At 39.9% G+C, this 14,861-nt stretch overlaps 1 protein-coding gene and 1 pseudogene across 1 annotated transcript in view; one reads left to right on the top strand and one right to left on the bottom strand.

Moving 5' to 3' along the window:
• Positions 1-14,861, bottom strand: part of Efcab5 (EF-hand calcium binding domain 5) — a 134,958-nt gene that overhangs the window by 29,440 nt on the left and 90,657 nt on the right. Inside the window, exons 15-17 of the mRNA XM_029561475.1 lie at positions 7,137-7,426; positions 2,765-2,934; positions 1,609-1,837 (exon numbers count right to left, since the gene is read on the bottom strand). Of these exons, the coding sequence (XP_029417335.1) occupies positions 1,609-1,837; positions 2,765-2,934; positions 7,137-7,426 (689 nt within the window). The remainder of the gene's footprint in view (positions 1-1,608; positions 1,838-2,764; positions 2,935-7,136; positions 7,427-14,861) is intronic.
• LOC103730484 lies at positions 13,522-14,532 on the top strand (annotated as a pseudogene).

The raw sequence follows: 14,861 nt of genomic DNA, 5'->3' as shown, positions 1-14,861 counted from the left end.
CAGGCCCAGGGAAGCAGAGAGAGGTGAGGGCGGGGCCAGGACCAGAAGCAGTGCTCCTGGAGCCCAAGAAAGGGACTGAGTTGGTCTGGGTGAGAAGGATCAGGAAGCAGTATTGGTTCCCCAGGTGTCTGGGGCTCCAAGACTATGAATGGCACAGGGCCCAAGCTAGGAGTATAGAACAGCGGGGTGGGTGTGGGGGGGATTGAAGGGTGAATGTGGCTTAGGGAGTCCCGGTGCGTAGAGTTGCGCTATAGACTTACCCCAAGAGGCCTGAGGATGGTAGTGCAGGCTAGGAGAGTTAGCTGGTGGTGCAGGCCCAGGGAAGCAGAGAGAGGTGAGGGTGGGGCCAGGACCAGAAGCAGTGCTCCTGGAGCCCAAGAAAGGGACTGAGTTGGTCTGGGTGAGAAGGATCAGGAAGCAGTATTGGTTACCCAGGTGTCTGGGGCCCCAAGACTAGGAATGGCGCAGGGCCCAAATTAGGAGTATAGAACAGCGGGGGAGATGGAAGGGTAAATGTGGCTTGGGGAGTCAAAGCGGGGAGGGCTGCACTACAGACTTACCCCAAGAGGCCTGAGGATGGTGACAAAGGGACTTTATAGGGAGTGTTACTAGTAAAACGCAAACACATTCCTTAGTCCTAGTTTCATTTTCTGACAAAAAAGCAACTTAGGGAAGAAGAGTTTCATTTGTCTTACAATTCCAGGTCACAGTCTATTATTGGAGGGAAGTCAAAGCATGGACCTAAAGCATCACATCTACAGTCAAAAGCAGAGAGAAAGTGACACATGGATCCTTGCTGACTTGTTGCTTGCTCTTATCTAGTTTTCTCTTCTCTCTCTTTTTTTTTAAAAAAATATTTTATTTATTTTTATTTTATGTGTATGTTGGTATCGCCTGCATGTAGGTAAGTGCACCTGTGTCATGCAATGCCTGCAGAGGTCAGAAGAGGCTGTCAGATCCCCTGGGACTGGAGTTATGGACAGCTGTTAGCTGCCATATGGGTGGGATGGGATTTGAACCTGGGTCTTCTGCAAGAACAACCAGTGTTCTTAACTGCTGAACCATCTCTCCAGTCCCAGTCTCTTCTCTTATGCTGTTCAGGACACCCTGCCTAGGAAATGGTGGTGCCCACAATGGATTGGGTCTTCCTACACCAAATAACAATCGAGACAATCTCCTATAGACATACTCACAGCTGACCTGATCTACACAATTCCTTATTAAGACGCTTTTCCTAGGTGATCCTAGGTTGTGGTAAGTTGACAGTTCAAGTTAACCAGCACAACCTTCTAAATGTTCATTCTTATTTTGTACCTCAGTGGTTTAATCATTAGATTTCTGTTCCAAAACATCCATTTCTTTTCCTAGGCTTAGTACTATGAGACACATATTAACAATATTCCCGGAGAGGCTGAGGCATGGATGTCTAACTGAGGTTGAGAGTTCATTCTATAAGTAATGAGGAACCTCTCAAAAAGACAATGCATACAGGGAATGGGATGATGACATTGTCTATATACACAGCTTTATTCTCCTTATGTGGTTTCAGGTTTTACTTTTGAAGACCTAGAGGAGAGGCTATTGCTCATGAGGACATCTACAATTTACCTGATAGAATCTGATCTCGTGTGGTAGAAATATGTTTATTTCCTGGGGATCTCGAAGAGTGTCAACTGCCAGGACCCCAAAGATCCTCATATATGCATCCTGAAGAGGTAGAGCCAGGAAAGACCCATTGTGCTCATTCTTATTGCGGGAATTGTTCCAGAAGAAGATGTTCCCATGGTGCTGAACTTGGGGGACATGGATTGGCTTGCCTTCATCAACTACTGTAAAGCTGATGAAAAGGGATAAAAAGATCAGAAAAAGCCAAAGGCTTTAGATTAAACCATAGAGGAAACAAAATAAGCATTATATATAGAAATAGATCAGATAACACCACCAGTTTGGAGGGTCTGACTTAAAGGAAAAATTTATAATCTTAGGGCTAGAAGTGTAGCTCAAAGGTAGAGGGCTTGCCTGACATATGTGAGGTGTTCAGTTCAATCTCCAGCACCGCAAAAGAAAATCAGAAGTAAAATATCAACCTTAGATCTTGACAGAGGATGTATATATATAAAACAGAGGAAACAGCTGGGTGTGGTGCACATGCCTTTAATCCCAGCACTCAGGAGGCAGAGGCAGGCGGATCTCTGTGAGTTCAAGGCCAGCCTGGTCTACATAGTGAGTTCCAGGACAGCTGGGGCTACAGGGAGACCCTGTCTCAAAAAGACCAAAAAAAAAAAAAAGCCAGAGGAAATATATATATATATATATACACACACACATACATATATGTGCCAGATACAGGAGATATAACTTATTGAACTGATATTGTAAAGCTGAGTCCCTACATGGTGTATCATTTCCAGAGTGAGTTCTAGAAATGATCTGGTAAAATCATCTAGGACTAGAAACCCATGAGATCCCACTCTAGAATCACTAGTCACTCAAGCAACTCATTAGGATTCAAATGCCAATTTAATTCAGAAGGGGAAATATTGTTTTAGAAAGATGAAACCAGAACCAGGCATGATGATACATGCCTGTAATCCCAGCACTTGGAAAGCATAGGCAAGAGGATCAGGACTTCAAGGCCAGTCTTGATTACATAGTGAGTTTGAGGCCAGCCTCAACTACATGAGACTTTATCTCAAAAAACAAGTAAATAAAAAACAGAAAGAAAGAAAAGAAGAAAGATGACAAGTATTCAACAAGTTCTCACCTGATTCCCTCCATATCTCTGTAAAGTACTTTGTTCAGTACAAATGGAGCATCATCAAGGGTACAAGCCACATTCCTCAAGAGCACGTTCCCTCTATCTGGCAGTAGTAAGTTTTCTTCTAAGAGGGAAATGTGAGCACTGATCTTCTTATTTCCATGTGCCTCAGCATCCTGTGGCAAAAATGTTTCTGGCTGTGTATTTGTTAGTAGCTATAGAACTCCCCAATCCCTTTTTTAGCCAGTTTGGAAATCTAGCACCAATAATTCACTGTCCTGAATAAATGATGTAGATATTACCCTTCATGGGCAGTGAGGAAAAGGCTGACCATCTAAATATGTGAATATGATTTTTAAAAAAGCTCTCAAAGAATTCTTAGCAGTTTGGATTTGAGCAAGAACTTTTTAGGAAAGGGCTCCTTAGAGACTAATACTGCAGATTTTCTTTTTTAAAATCAGCGTATATGGAATTAGGTTTCATGATGGAATTTTTCAAACAAAATTTGTTTCTCACCCCCAGTATCCTCCTTTTTGCTTTTGTGTCCTATGTTACCTGCTGCCTTCTCTTGCTCCCTTTTCAACACCTCTTGTTCTCTTCTTGTGGCCTCTTATGTGGTTTATATTCTATACCTACTCTCACACCCCTTTATATGCATATACACATCAATTTATAAATATATAAGCATAAATTAAAAATTAGGATCTGTATCTGGGAAAGAATGTGGTTTTTGTCTGAGTCTGGATCACCTCACTTAGTACAATAGTTTCCAGATTCATCAATTTTCCTGCAAACTTCATAATTTCATTTTTCTTTACAGTGAAGTAAAATTCCATTGTATTTATATCAATATATCTCTCTCTATATATCACATTTTCATTATCCATTCTTCTATTAGTGAACATCTAGGCTGAATTAATTTCCTTTTTATTATGAATAATGCAGCAATAAACATAGGTGTGCAAGCATCTGTGGTAGGACAGAATTCTTTGAGCATATGCTCAGGAGTGATATTACACAGTAATTCATTTTTTGAAATATTTTATTTATTATTTTTATTGTATGTGTATTGCCTGCATGTATGTGAGTGCGTCATGTTGTGCAGTGCCATGGAGGTCAGAAGAGGGCTTCAGATTCCCCTGAAACTGGAGTTAAGGACAGTTCGTAGCTGCCATGTGGGTGCTGGGGATCGAACCCAGGTCGTCTGCAAGAGCAGTCAGTGCTCTTAACTGCTGAGCCATCTCTCCAGCCCCAGTAATTCTATTTTTAATTTAATTTTTTTTCATTTTAAAAGTTTTATTAGAAAAATTTTAAATTGTAATAAAATAAAATGTACTTATCAAGAACAATAATGGTATTATGCCATTCAGAATATTCAACAAATCAGTGTCCAGTCATGTCCAATTTCTGCTGCACTATTGGTTTATGGAATCAAAAAGGAAACCCAACTCTTACAACCACTGCCTCAAAGAGACAATACTTGTTTGACGCTTAGGAAATACAGAAATGATTCCTGCCACTTCAATATGTAGAAAGTTGAATACACACATCCTTTAGAAAAAAGACAAAACTATGTTCTTTTTCTTTGCAAATTAACCTTTCATGTTCTTGATTTTAAATATCATAGTAGACCTACACATGCATTTGTTTATTCATGTATACATTATAGGCTAGGAGCCATATCTGAAGGACAATGTGATTTTTTTTTTAACTTTCTAAGATTGGGTGACCTCACAATATTATACATTGTCAATTTTTCTGTAAATATTTTAATTAATTTTTCTCTAGAGCTGAATAATATTCATATACATGTACCAGATTTTCATTATCCATTCATCTGTCGATAGACAACTAGTTGGTTCTATTTTCTTGCTACAGTGACTAGAATAGCAAAAAATTGGGGGTATGAATATCTCTATAGCAAGATAAGGAGTTCTCTGGGTATATGCCCAGAAGTGAGATAGTTGGATCATATGGTAGCTGATTTCCCACCAGCAGTGAATCTTTTTCTACATCCTCTCCAACATTTATTGTCAGATTTCTTGATAATAGACATTCTCACTAGGGTAAGGTGGCATGTCAAAGTAGTTTTAATTTGAATTTCCCTTATGATCAGGGATGTTGAACAGTTTTTAAAGTAGTTTTTGGACACTTGCATTAATTTTTCTGAAAACTGTCTATTCAATTCATTAGCCCATTTGTTGATTGGTAATTTTATTTTCTGGGTATTTAATTTTTTCAGTTCTTTGTATAGTCTGGATATTAGCCCCTTGTCTGATGTATAGATGGTAAAGAATTTCTCCCATTCTGTGGGTTGTCTGAGTGCTCTACTGAAACTCTGTAGAAACTTTTAAATTTCATGTAGTCACATCTGCTGGTATTTGGGGCTAGTTCCTGTGCTATTGATTATCTACTCACAAAGTTCTTGCCTACCCCGATGTCCTGAGTATGCCCTATATTTTCATCTAGGAGTTTCAGAGTTTCAGGTTTTAAATTAGTATCTGTTTTTTGGAGACAGTGTTTCTCTGTAGCCCCAGCTGGCCTGGAACTGGCTACATAGTTGTGATGACTGATCCTGGGTGTCAACTTGACTGGATCTGGGATTAACTGAAATGAGAGAGATCTTCTTGATTGGATCATCTGAAGCTGGAAGACACACCCTAAATGTGGGTGTTACCTTCTGATGGCAGCCGGTATAAAAGGCCATGGCAGAGGAGAACGCCTGGCTTCTTGCTGCTTGCCTTCTCTCTCGCTGGTGAGTTTGTCTTGCTGATGTAGACTGAAGACTAGCTGATCTTTTGGAATTCGTCAGACCTTAAGCATCAGATTGGGACTACTGAGACATGCAGCCTCATGGACTGAGCGACTCTGGATTCTCAGACTCTCCAATGTGGTGCAGCCATTGTTGGACTACTCGGACTATCCTGTGAGCTAAGCTGATAAATCTCTAAACATATATATTCATTCTACCAGTTCTGTTTCTTTGGAGAACCCTGACTAATACAGTAGTCCAGGCTGGCCTTGACCTCACAGAGATCTGCCTGCCTCTGTCTCTTGAGTGCTGGGATTAAAGTTGAGTACCACCATATCCAGCTTAAATTAATATATTTGATTGATTTTTGAATTGAATTTTGTATAAGGTGAAAGTTGTGAATCTAATTTCATTTTTCTACAGGTGGAAATTCAGTTTTGTCAACACTGTTTATTGAATAGGCTGTCTGTTTTTCAATGCCTGCTTTTGCCTCCTTTGCCAAGAATTAGGTGGGCACAGTTTTATTGTTTTATTTCTGGGCCCTCTATTCTATTCCATTTGTTTTACCTGTCTGCTTTTTTGCCAGTACCAAGCTGTCCTCATCTATCACTTTATCTCTATAGTATAATTTGATGTTAGGTATTGTGATACTTTGAACTGTTTTCTTACTCCCTAGGATTGCTTTGGCTATTTGTAGTCTTTTATGGTTCCATATGAATTCTTGGATTGTTTTTTTCTAGTTCCAAACATGTACCATTGCATGCCTCCCCTCAAATAATAAAATGACCCTTTTAATTAAAATTATTATTTTTATTTTTTTGGTCTTTTTGAGACAGGGTCTCCCTGTAGCCCCAGCTGTCCTGGAACTCACTATGTACACCAGGCTGGCCTTGAACTCACAGAGATCTGCCTGCCTCTGCCTCCTGAGTGCTGGGATTAAAGGCGTGTGCTACCACGCCCAGCTAATTAAAATTATTTTATGGTTAAATAGTTCCCCAAACACTATGCAAACTAAATGCAGCTTGCATGGCTTGCATATCTCCTTAGTGATGTTTTCATTATTATTCTATTATCTAGTCTTGGCTTATTTGACTCTTAGAACACATGAAATTATAAGTCCCAAGACTTCTTAGGACCTTTCCTTTATGCCTTTCCTCTCTGATTCTGTCTTGCAAACAATCATTCCAACTTTATCTCACTTGCTAGTTTTTTGGACACTGTAGCATTTCATGGAGCCCAGTGTGGCTTCAAACTCAGTATATACCTGAGGATGACTTTGAATTTCTGATCCTCTTGCTTCTATGTCTCCTGAGTGCTGACATTACAGGCATATGCTACCACACTTGGTTTATGCAGAGCTGAGGATCAAACCCAGGACTTCATGTAGCCTAGGCAAGCACCAACTGAGCTACATCCCCAACCCCTCACTCGGGCTTTGGATTATTTGTAATGTAGCATAATGAATAAAATAATCTAAACACCACTCAGTGGTTTGTTGTTTTTTTTTTTTTAGCAGCATCCAGTGATTTTTCAAGCAAATGATATGTGTTCCTCCTATGTAGTCACTGAATATCACCTACTGTGAGAAAGGTTTTTCTCTTATCTACATTATTTTAGAAAGCATACCTGCATGAGGGCCTTGAAGGTCTCAGTGTACACTGGCTCCAGGGACACCCCACTTGTCTCTGCAGCATACTGGATTTGATGTAGCCATTTCTGTCTTGCACAATTCCTCAGACCTTCAGTATGGCTCCTCACCAAAGAATTCACGAGAAATTCCACAACACTATCCAGAACTTGATCTTCATTGCCCCTGAGTTCAGATACAACCAATTCTATGTATTTTTGAAATTGTTTTGAAGACAATTTTACCTCATGACCAGGGTGTGGCTCTGGAAACTGGATGTGTAGTTTAGCTAAAAGACACAAGTGGAAAACAGAGAACTGACAAAAAGTTCATGACTCTATGGAAATTTTTTCATTTTTCTCTTACAGAAGGCTGAAGCCTTTAACAACTGTGTTCTATGGGAAACGGGGCATATTTAAAGGTATTTCTGAGCCCAGTATCACCTATGTTTTTGTTTTAATTCTACCACTCAGCTTGGTGGAATCCTAGCATTCACTGTGATTCATTCCTACATTTTGTCTTCCATGTCCTACCCTGTTTCTCTCTGGCACTATATCCTGTGGTCACTACTTTCCATTCTTTCTTTTATAACCCCAAACCAGCTTTCATCACTTTATCACTGATTTACCAATAGTAAATGCTCAATACATGTTTGTAAAACTCAATTAAAACAACTTGTTGGGTTGGGATGTTGGCTCAGTGGCAGTGCACTTGCCTAACATTCACAATGCCCTGGGTTCGATCTTCAAGATTGAAACACACACGGACTGGGCTTGATACCCGAGCTTGTAATCCTGGGACTAGTAGGCCGAGGCAGGAAGATCGTGAGCTTGAAAACAGCCTGAGCTGTGTGAGGAGATCTTATCTCTCTCAAAATACTAAACCAAACTAACCCCCAAACGTACAAAGCTTGCATTATGCAATTTCCCTGTTCAAAGTTCTATTGGAATCTAGCCTCATTTCAAATCCTATCTGCCCTTAGTACCCTAGAATAATTTGCTCCAGTATTCCTAGTCTACTCATAGTTCCTGACCAAGACTTGCATATTTCTGCACCCACACCTCTTTTATTTATTTTTTACAGTGTTGAGGAGTAAACCCAGAGTCTCACAAATGCTAGATAAGCACACTACTCCTCTCCTTCATTTTTCAATTGTACGATAATGAATCTAATATCAAACCTGAACACTATCAGGAACTTTCATCTTTCACGCTGTTCTGCCCTTTCCTATCCCTTGCCTCCTGCATCTTTTATGTGAATTTTGATTTTATCTTTCCCTTGGTTTTTCTTTTCCCAACAGTGTCACAGTTATGTAACAGTGTCTGTGTTACACATGTATATTTCTAAACGTTATGTAGTTTAATTTTATCTGGTTGTAAACATTAGACAATGTTGTCAACCATAGGTAGTTTTCTAGTACTTGCCCCCCCCCCCCCTTTTCGAGGCAGGGTCTCCCAGTAACTCCAGCTGACCTGAAACTTGTTATGTAGATCAGGCTAGCCTTGATCTCACAAAGATCTACCTGCTTCTGCCTTTCAAGTGCTGGGATTAAAGGCATGTACTTGGCCCAGTATTTGCCTTTTCATGACTCATGGTCTTAGAGAAGAACAAAGAAAACAGTTACAAGACATAGAAACTCTGTCTGATCAAAAAAGAGCAGTTCACGAGTCCAAAATGATTGAGAAGCATGGAGGATACAGATTCAGTGCTCCAGTTGTGCCAAGTTCTTTCAATTTTGGAGGCCTGGCACCAGGGATGAATTGAGTTACCACTTTCTTTCCTGCCTTGTGATTGTAGTGAAGAGCTTATGTGTTCCTCCTAGTAGCAGTTCCAGAACTGGTTCATGTTATCTACTCTAATTGATCAACAGATGGACAAAAAAACCCCAGGGGTGGGACCTGATCATGCAACCTGGCATTGGATGAGAAACTAGAGGGATTGGGGAAGGGTTAACTTGGGGGTTATTTTCTTTATTTTTTGAAGAAAGTAAGACCCTGACTCTGAAGCTTCAAGTGACACTGTGAAAATCTGAAATAAGGGGATGTCATGAAGGCAGCTTTTCTTTTTAAAAAAAGATTTTAACTTTGGTGATTTCTATGAATTTAGAAATTCATTCATTTCTTTTAGATTTTCAAATTTAATAGAGTATAGGTTTTTAAAGTATTTGCCTAATGTTCTGGATTTTTTTGGTGTCTGTGTGGAGTGTCCCCTTTCATCTCTGATTTTGTTAATTTGGATTTGCTTATTTCTTTCTTTTGGTTAACTGGGCTAAGGGTCACTCTATCTTGTTTAACTTTTCAAAGAACCAGCTCTTAGATTCATTGATTCTTTGTATTGTTTTCTTTGTTTTTATTTCATTTCTTGCTCTGATTTTTGTTATTTCCTCTCATCTCTTAGCTTTGGGTTTGGTTTATTCTTGCCTTTCCAGAGTCTTGAGTTGTACTGTTAAGTCAGTTGTATGTACTCTTTCTGATTTTTTAAATGTAAGCAATTAGTGCTATAAACTTTTCTTTTAGTACTGCTTTTAAAGTGTCCCAGAGGTTTTGTTGTGTTGTAGTATCCTTTCTGTTTAATTCCAGGAATACTTTTATTTCTTTCTAAATTTCTTCTTTGACCCAGTGTGTTGTTTAATCTCCATGAGTTTGTATAGTTACTAGGGCTTCTTTTGCCGTTGATTACAAGCTTTATTGCACTGCGGTCTGATAGAATGATGGAATTATTTCAACTTTTTTGTAATTTTTAAGGTTTGTTTTATGGCCTAGTATGTGGTCAATTTTAGAAAAACTTGAAAACTGGTTAAGATCAAGAGAACAAAAGACACCAAATACTGACAAGGATGTAGAGAAAGGGAATGTTCATTCACTGTTGGTGGGAATGCAAACTCATGCAACCACCATGGAAAGTAGTGTGAAGAACACTTAAGAAACTAAAAATGAATCTACCATATGATCTGGTTATACCACTCTTTGGCATATACCCAAAGGACTCATCCTACTGTAGAGATACCTGTATATCCATGTTTGTTGCTGCTCTTTTCACAATAGCTAAGAAATGGAAACAATCTAAATGTCCCTCAACTGACAAATGGATAATGAAGATGTAGTACATTTACACAATGGAGTTCTACTCAGCCTTAAGGAAAGACAAAATCATGAAATTTGCAGGTAAACGGATGGAACTAGAAACTGTTATACTAAGTGAAGTAACACAGACTCAGAAAAGCAAGCAACATATGTTCTTCCTCATTTTTGGATCTTAGCACCAATCCCTTATATGAGCATATATCCTGATGTAACAGCAGGAGCCAGGAAAATGGAAATGAAAAGGAACTACAGAGTTAAAGGGAAAGAAAGAGCTTGAGAGAGGGGGAATAGTAAGATGTTACCAAGGGGGAAATGGGGAAAATGGGGGCATTCAACTAGGAAGGGAGGAGGGAAGAACATACAAGGAAACATGGGGATAAAGGAGAAGAAGGAACTCAGGAGAGGAGGGATAATAGGAGACAAGTATTATCAAGCGGAAAATGGGGGTACTTAAACTGGGGAGGGAGGAGGGTGGTTAGACAGGGAGAGCAAGAGAGGAGAGATAAATAAAGCTTAGGCAGTGTAAAAAGCTAGAGGGAAATATATTAATTCACCCCCCTCCTGAAAAATACACATATAATATCTGAACATGAGTGTATGTGTATACCTGAAGGCTATATAACAAGAAACAGTGCCAGACAGGAGAAACCTCTCTTTGAGTTGTTGGTCAGGTAGTCTAAGAGACTCCAAAAATAACAGGCTATTGCCACAGTCCTTGATTACTTCCCAGAACTTGAAGGTAAGATCCTATTGTTGAAGACAGGACAAACTTCAGACACAGGACTTGGAGCAATGCAGCTGGAACTGACCTGGAAGCCTCCTCCCTGAAGACTAGCTCTCATAGTTCTAGAGGATACTATATAAGCTGATAAGGGAGAAAGTCAATCAATGGTTCAACCTAGCTGTAAAGCCAAATAACCATAGTGACTGGCACAGAAAACTATCTCTGTTGGTGTAGTAGTGGCACTTTTACCTAGGGGGTAATCAACAGCTAGCTAATTGGACTTAAAACCCTCTCAATGGGAGGGAGCTCAGGGGTGGCACTGTAAATATAGTTGGAGAGGTCATAGATCCTAGAGAAAACCCTATCTCTGTCATACCTCTAGACAAATGAAATTTCTTACTGTATGCCAAATATGGATCCTTATATTTACAGACAAATATACTGTACACCACTTATCAAAGAAGCTTCTTTTTGCAACAGATGGAGACTATTACAGAGTTCCACAACTGATCACACACAGAGAATATATGTTTGAGCCCCAAGTGACACATCTACATTGGAACCTCTACACCGGAGGCTCATGGAACATAGCAGAACAGGGGAGGGCAGAAAGAATACAAATGCATCCCTCAACTCTCCCCAGCAAAGCTTCCTTATACAACAGAGTGAGATGTACACAGAAGGCCACAACTGGCCAAGTTTTAGAGAATAAGAGATTGCAGAGTACATGTCCCTGGATAGGACTCCTATATTAAACTTCACCCACCCATGGCTCAGGGACCATTGTGGAAGAGGGGGTGGAAAGATTTAAGAGCCAAATTTGGTGCATGAACATAGGAAACAGGCTTTCAGGTCTCTGGGGACTTGCTCATTTGAACTTGCAACAATGGTGGCAGCATGCACAAGACCCATGCAGACTTAATCAGACAAAAACCTAGCATAGAACAGGGGAAATGGGCAGCAGGTCCCAACCCTAGCTGAGGAACTATTGGCAACTGATTATTGTGGGGTGAGGGAGAGTAGATATTCTTTAAGGAAGTGACTCTAGATAGGCTGACTAGACTCCAGTGGATGAACTTGCACCAAGAAACATCTGGGTATGAATGGACTTAACATATATGACAAAATGCATGAGACCTGGTGGGGAGGGGGTATGGGGTAGCAGGGATAGGGAAGGGAGTCTAAATTTGCATATTATATGAAATGCACAAAAATACAATAAGGTATATTAAAAAGATTATTTTATTTTTACTTATATGTATATGTCTGCATGTTTGTATATACACATGCTTCTGGGTGCCCATGGCAGTCAGTAGAGGACATAAGATTCCCTGGAGTTGGAGTTATAGGTGGTTATGTCATTCAGTGTGGGTTCTGGGAACTCAACTCCAGTCCTCTGCATGAACAGCAAGTGCTCTTAATCACCAAACCATCTCTCCAGTTCCAGGACTTGATTTTCCAGTTTCTGTACTACCATAGTCATCATGTTGCATCTGTAGCTGTGACTCATTCATCTTAACCATTGTGTTTATTATGTCAATATAATACTATTGATTATTTATTCTCCTATAGTGTATGTTTCAGTTATTTTCAATATTTTGCTATGCAAGCCTTTTGATGTTTATTATGAATTATCAAGTCATAGAGTGTGATGGTTTATAATGATTGCTAACTTGACAGGATGAAGATTTACCTTGGTAGCAAATTTCTGGGAATGGTTATGAAGGAGAGTTTAGATTGTGTTAACTGAGGTGGAAAGATGCACTCTAAATGTGGGTGGCTAATTCTTTGAGCAAGATTTCCTGAGTGAAGCAAAAAGAGAAAGTGAGCTGAGCACCAGCATTCACCCTCTTTGCTTTCTGACTGTGGATGCAGTGTGACCAGCTGCCTCACTTGTCTGTCATTACTTTCTCCACCACGATTAACTGGAGCCTCAAACTACAAGCCAAAATAAACCCTATCTTAAGTTTCTTTTGTCAGGTATTCTGTTCCAGAAAAGAAAAGTAACTAACAGATAAGGTAAGTGTCCTTTTCTTTTTAAGTTGCTTCTCTCCTCAATATGTGTTAAGGAAGGCATCTGTGCATGTGTGGCTTGCTCAGAGCCTGAGCAGGGTGAGGACAATACCCATATAGAAGAGCAAACTGCAGCCCACATAGATGAAGAGGGTGACTCTAGAGAGAGATAGTCTAGGTTGGTATTTCAAAGCCCCATTTGGATTTTTAATACTGAGTAGTGAAGAGGGAATCCACATAGTCTAGGGAGTTACCAACCGAACAAGATGAAGAGTGTATCCATGTGGAAAGGAAGTCCAACATGAGAAATCAGCCCAAGCAAAGTAAGATTCCAAAGATTTCAGGTAGGGGTCAGCTCAGCATAGGGAGCTATAGCCTGAGTGGGCCAAGGAAGGCATCAATGTGAAAAAGTGCCTTGGCATACATTCAGTCTCACAGCCCAAGGAGCATGTAAAGCATCTCCATTGGAGTGATTTAGTGTGGGGTCTTAGATCCTGACCAGAGTGAGGAAAGCAGAGAGAAAATTAGAATTCAGGCAGAGGTGGATGACCTGACAGCTGGAGGATGAAGAAGGAGCATATGCAGCACTGTCAGTTCTCTGAGTGGTATCCCTTCTTCCAAAGCCTTACTATCAAGAGTGTCATTCTTCCACTTCCTCAGAATGTGAAAGATTACTTACCTGATGATGGAACTCTGGTGGCTTCAGGAAGGGAAGATCCATCAACACATTCTCAGCCAGGTAGTGATAATGAAGCAGAAGAAATACAGTGGACTGATGATGAGAACACAGCCACACTTAGGGCATCAGAGTTTCCTGAGTTCAACACTCATGTGCAAGGAAGCTATCAATTTGCTGGGGGTGCAGTGTCTCTCCTAAACTTAACTAGAATGCTCCAAGGGATGCATATTGGTAGCAATGAATAGTTCTCTCAAGTGTAAGACTCTCAGTGACATCTTCCTGCTTTTCGAGGGTTCTGATTTCATCACTCATGATTTCACTCAACCATTCATTCATTGTACTGCTGATTCTCCAGACCCTTGTATGGAATATGAGCTTGTCTTCCAAAAATGGTGTGAATTAATTCCTGGGGCTGAATTCTGATGTTTTTCAAGGAAAACAAGCTCATTGGTATTTCTCAAAGGGACTACACACAATACTATGATCACATTTCTAAACAAAAAGAAAAAATTTGCAGATGCATACAAGGCTTTTTCAAGAAACACATACAAGTATAAATTCTTAGATGAAGACTTTGTATTCGATATATACAGAGACAGTAGGGAGAAGGAGTGGTTGATTGACTTTAATCCATTTGGTGAAGTCACAGACTCACTGCTGTTTACTTGGGAAGAGCTGACATCTGAGATAAACCTAAAAGGTGACTTCAGTGAAGGAGATGCTCAGGAGCAGGATTCTCCAGCTTTCCGTTGCACAAACAGTGAAGTTACAGTATAGCCCAGCCCTTATCTGAGCTATTGATTGCCCAAGGACTTTTTAGACCTTTCCACTGGAGAAGATGCCCACAAGCTAATAGTTTTCTTGAGCTGAAAACAAATCAGCAAGAGAACGACTGAGTGCTGCTTTCAGACTGAGCAGAAGAGGAAGTACGGCTACTTCAGCTACATAGGCCACAACTTTCTAGTGGCCCTTGTGGGAGTAGGTGGGGTAAGCAGTGTGCAAAATCAGCAGCTTTTTATATTAGTGTATATTCACCTGGAAAAAGATGGAGGGGCTTTGTTACTTGTAAAAATAACATAATAAATAGATCTTAAATATAAGAAAGCATACTGTTAATAAAATAACTTTCTATGAAAAAAAAGAATGCAGGCAGAAATGCTGTATGGTTTGGATACTTTTTTTTTTTTTTTTTTTTTTTTTTTTTTTTTTAGAAAGGTTTCCCTTT

This window comes from Nannospalax galili, unplaced genomic scaffold (genome assembly GCF_000622305.1).
Source record: "Nannospalax galili isolate Female #2095 unplaced genomic scaffold, S.galili_v1.0 scaffold212, whole genome shotgun sequence".
NCBI classification, from domain to species: Eukaryota; Metazoa; Chordata; class Mammalia; order Rodentia; family Spalacidae; genus Nannospalax; species Nannospalax galili.
Note: the sequence above shows the minus strand (reverse complement) of the source record. Positions and strands in the feature narration are given on the sequence as shown.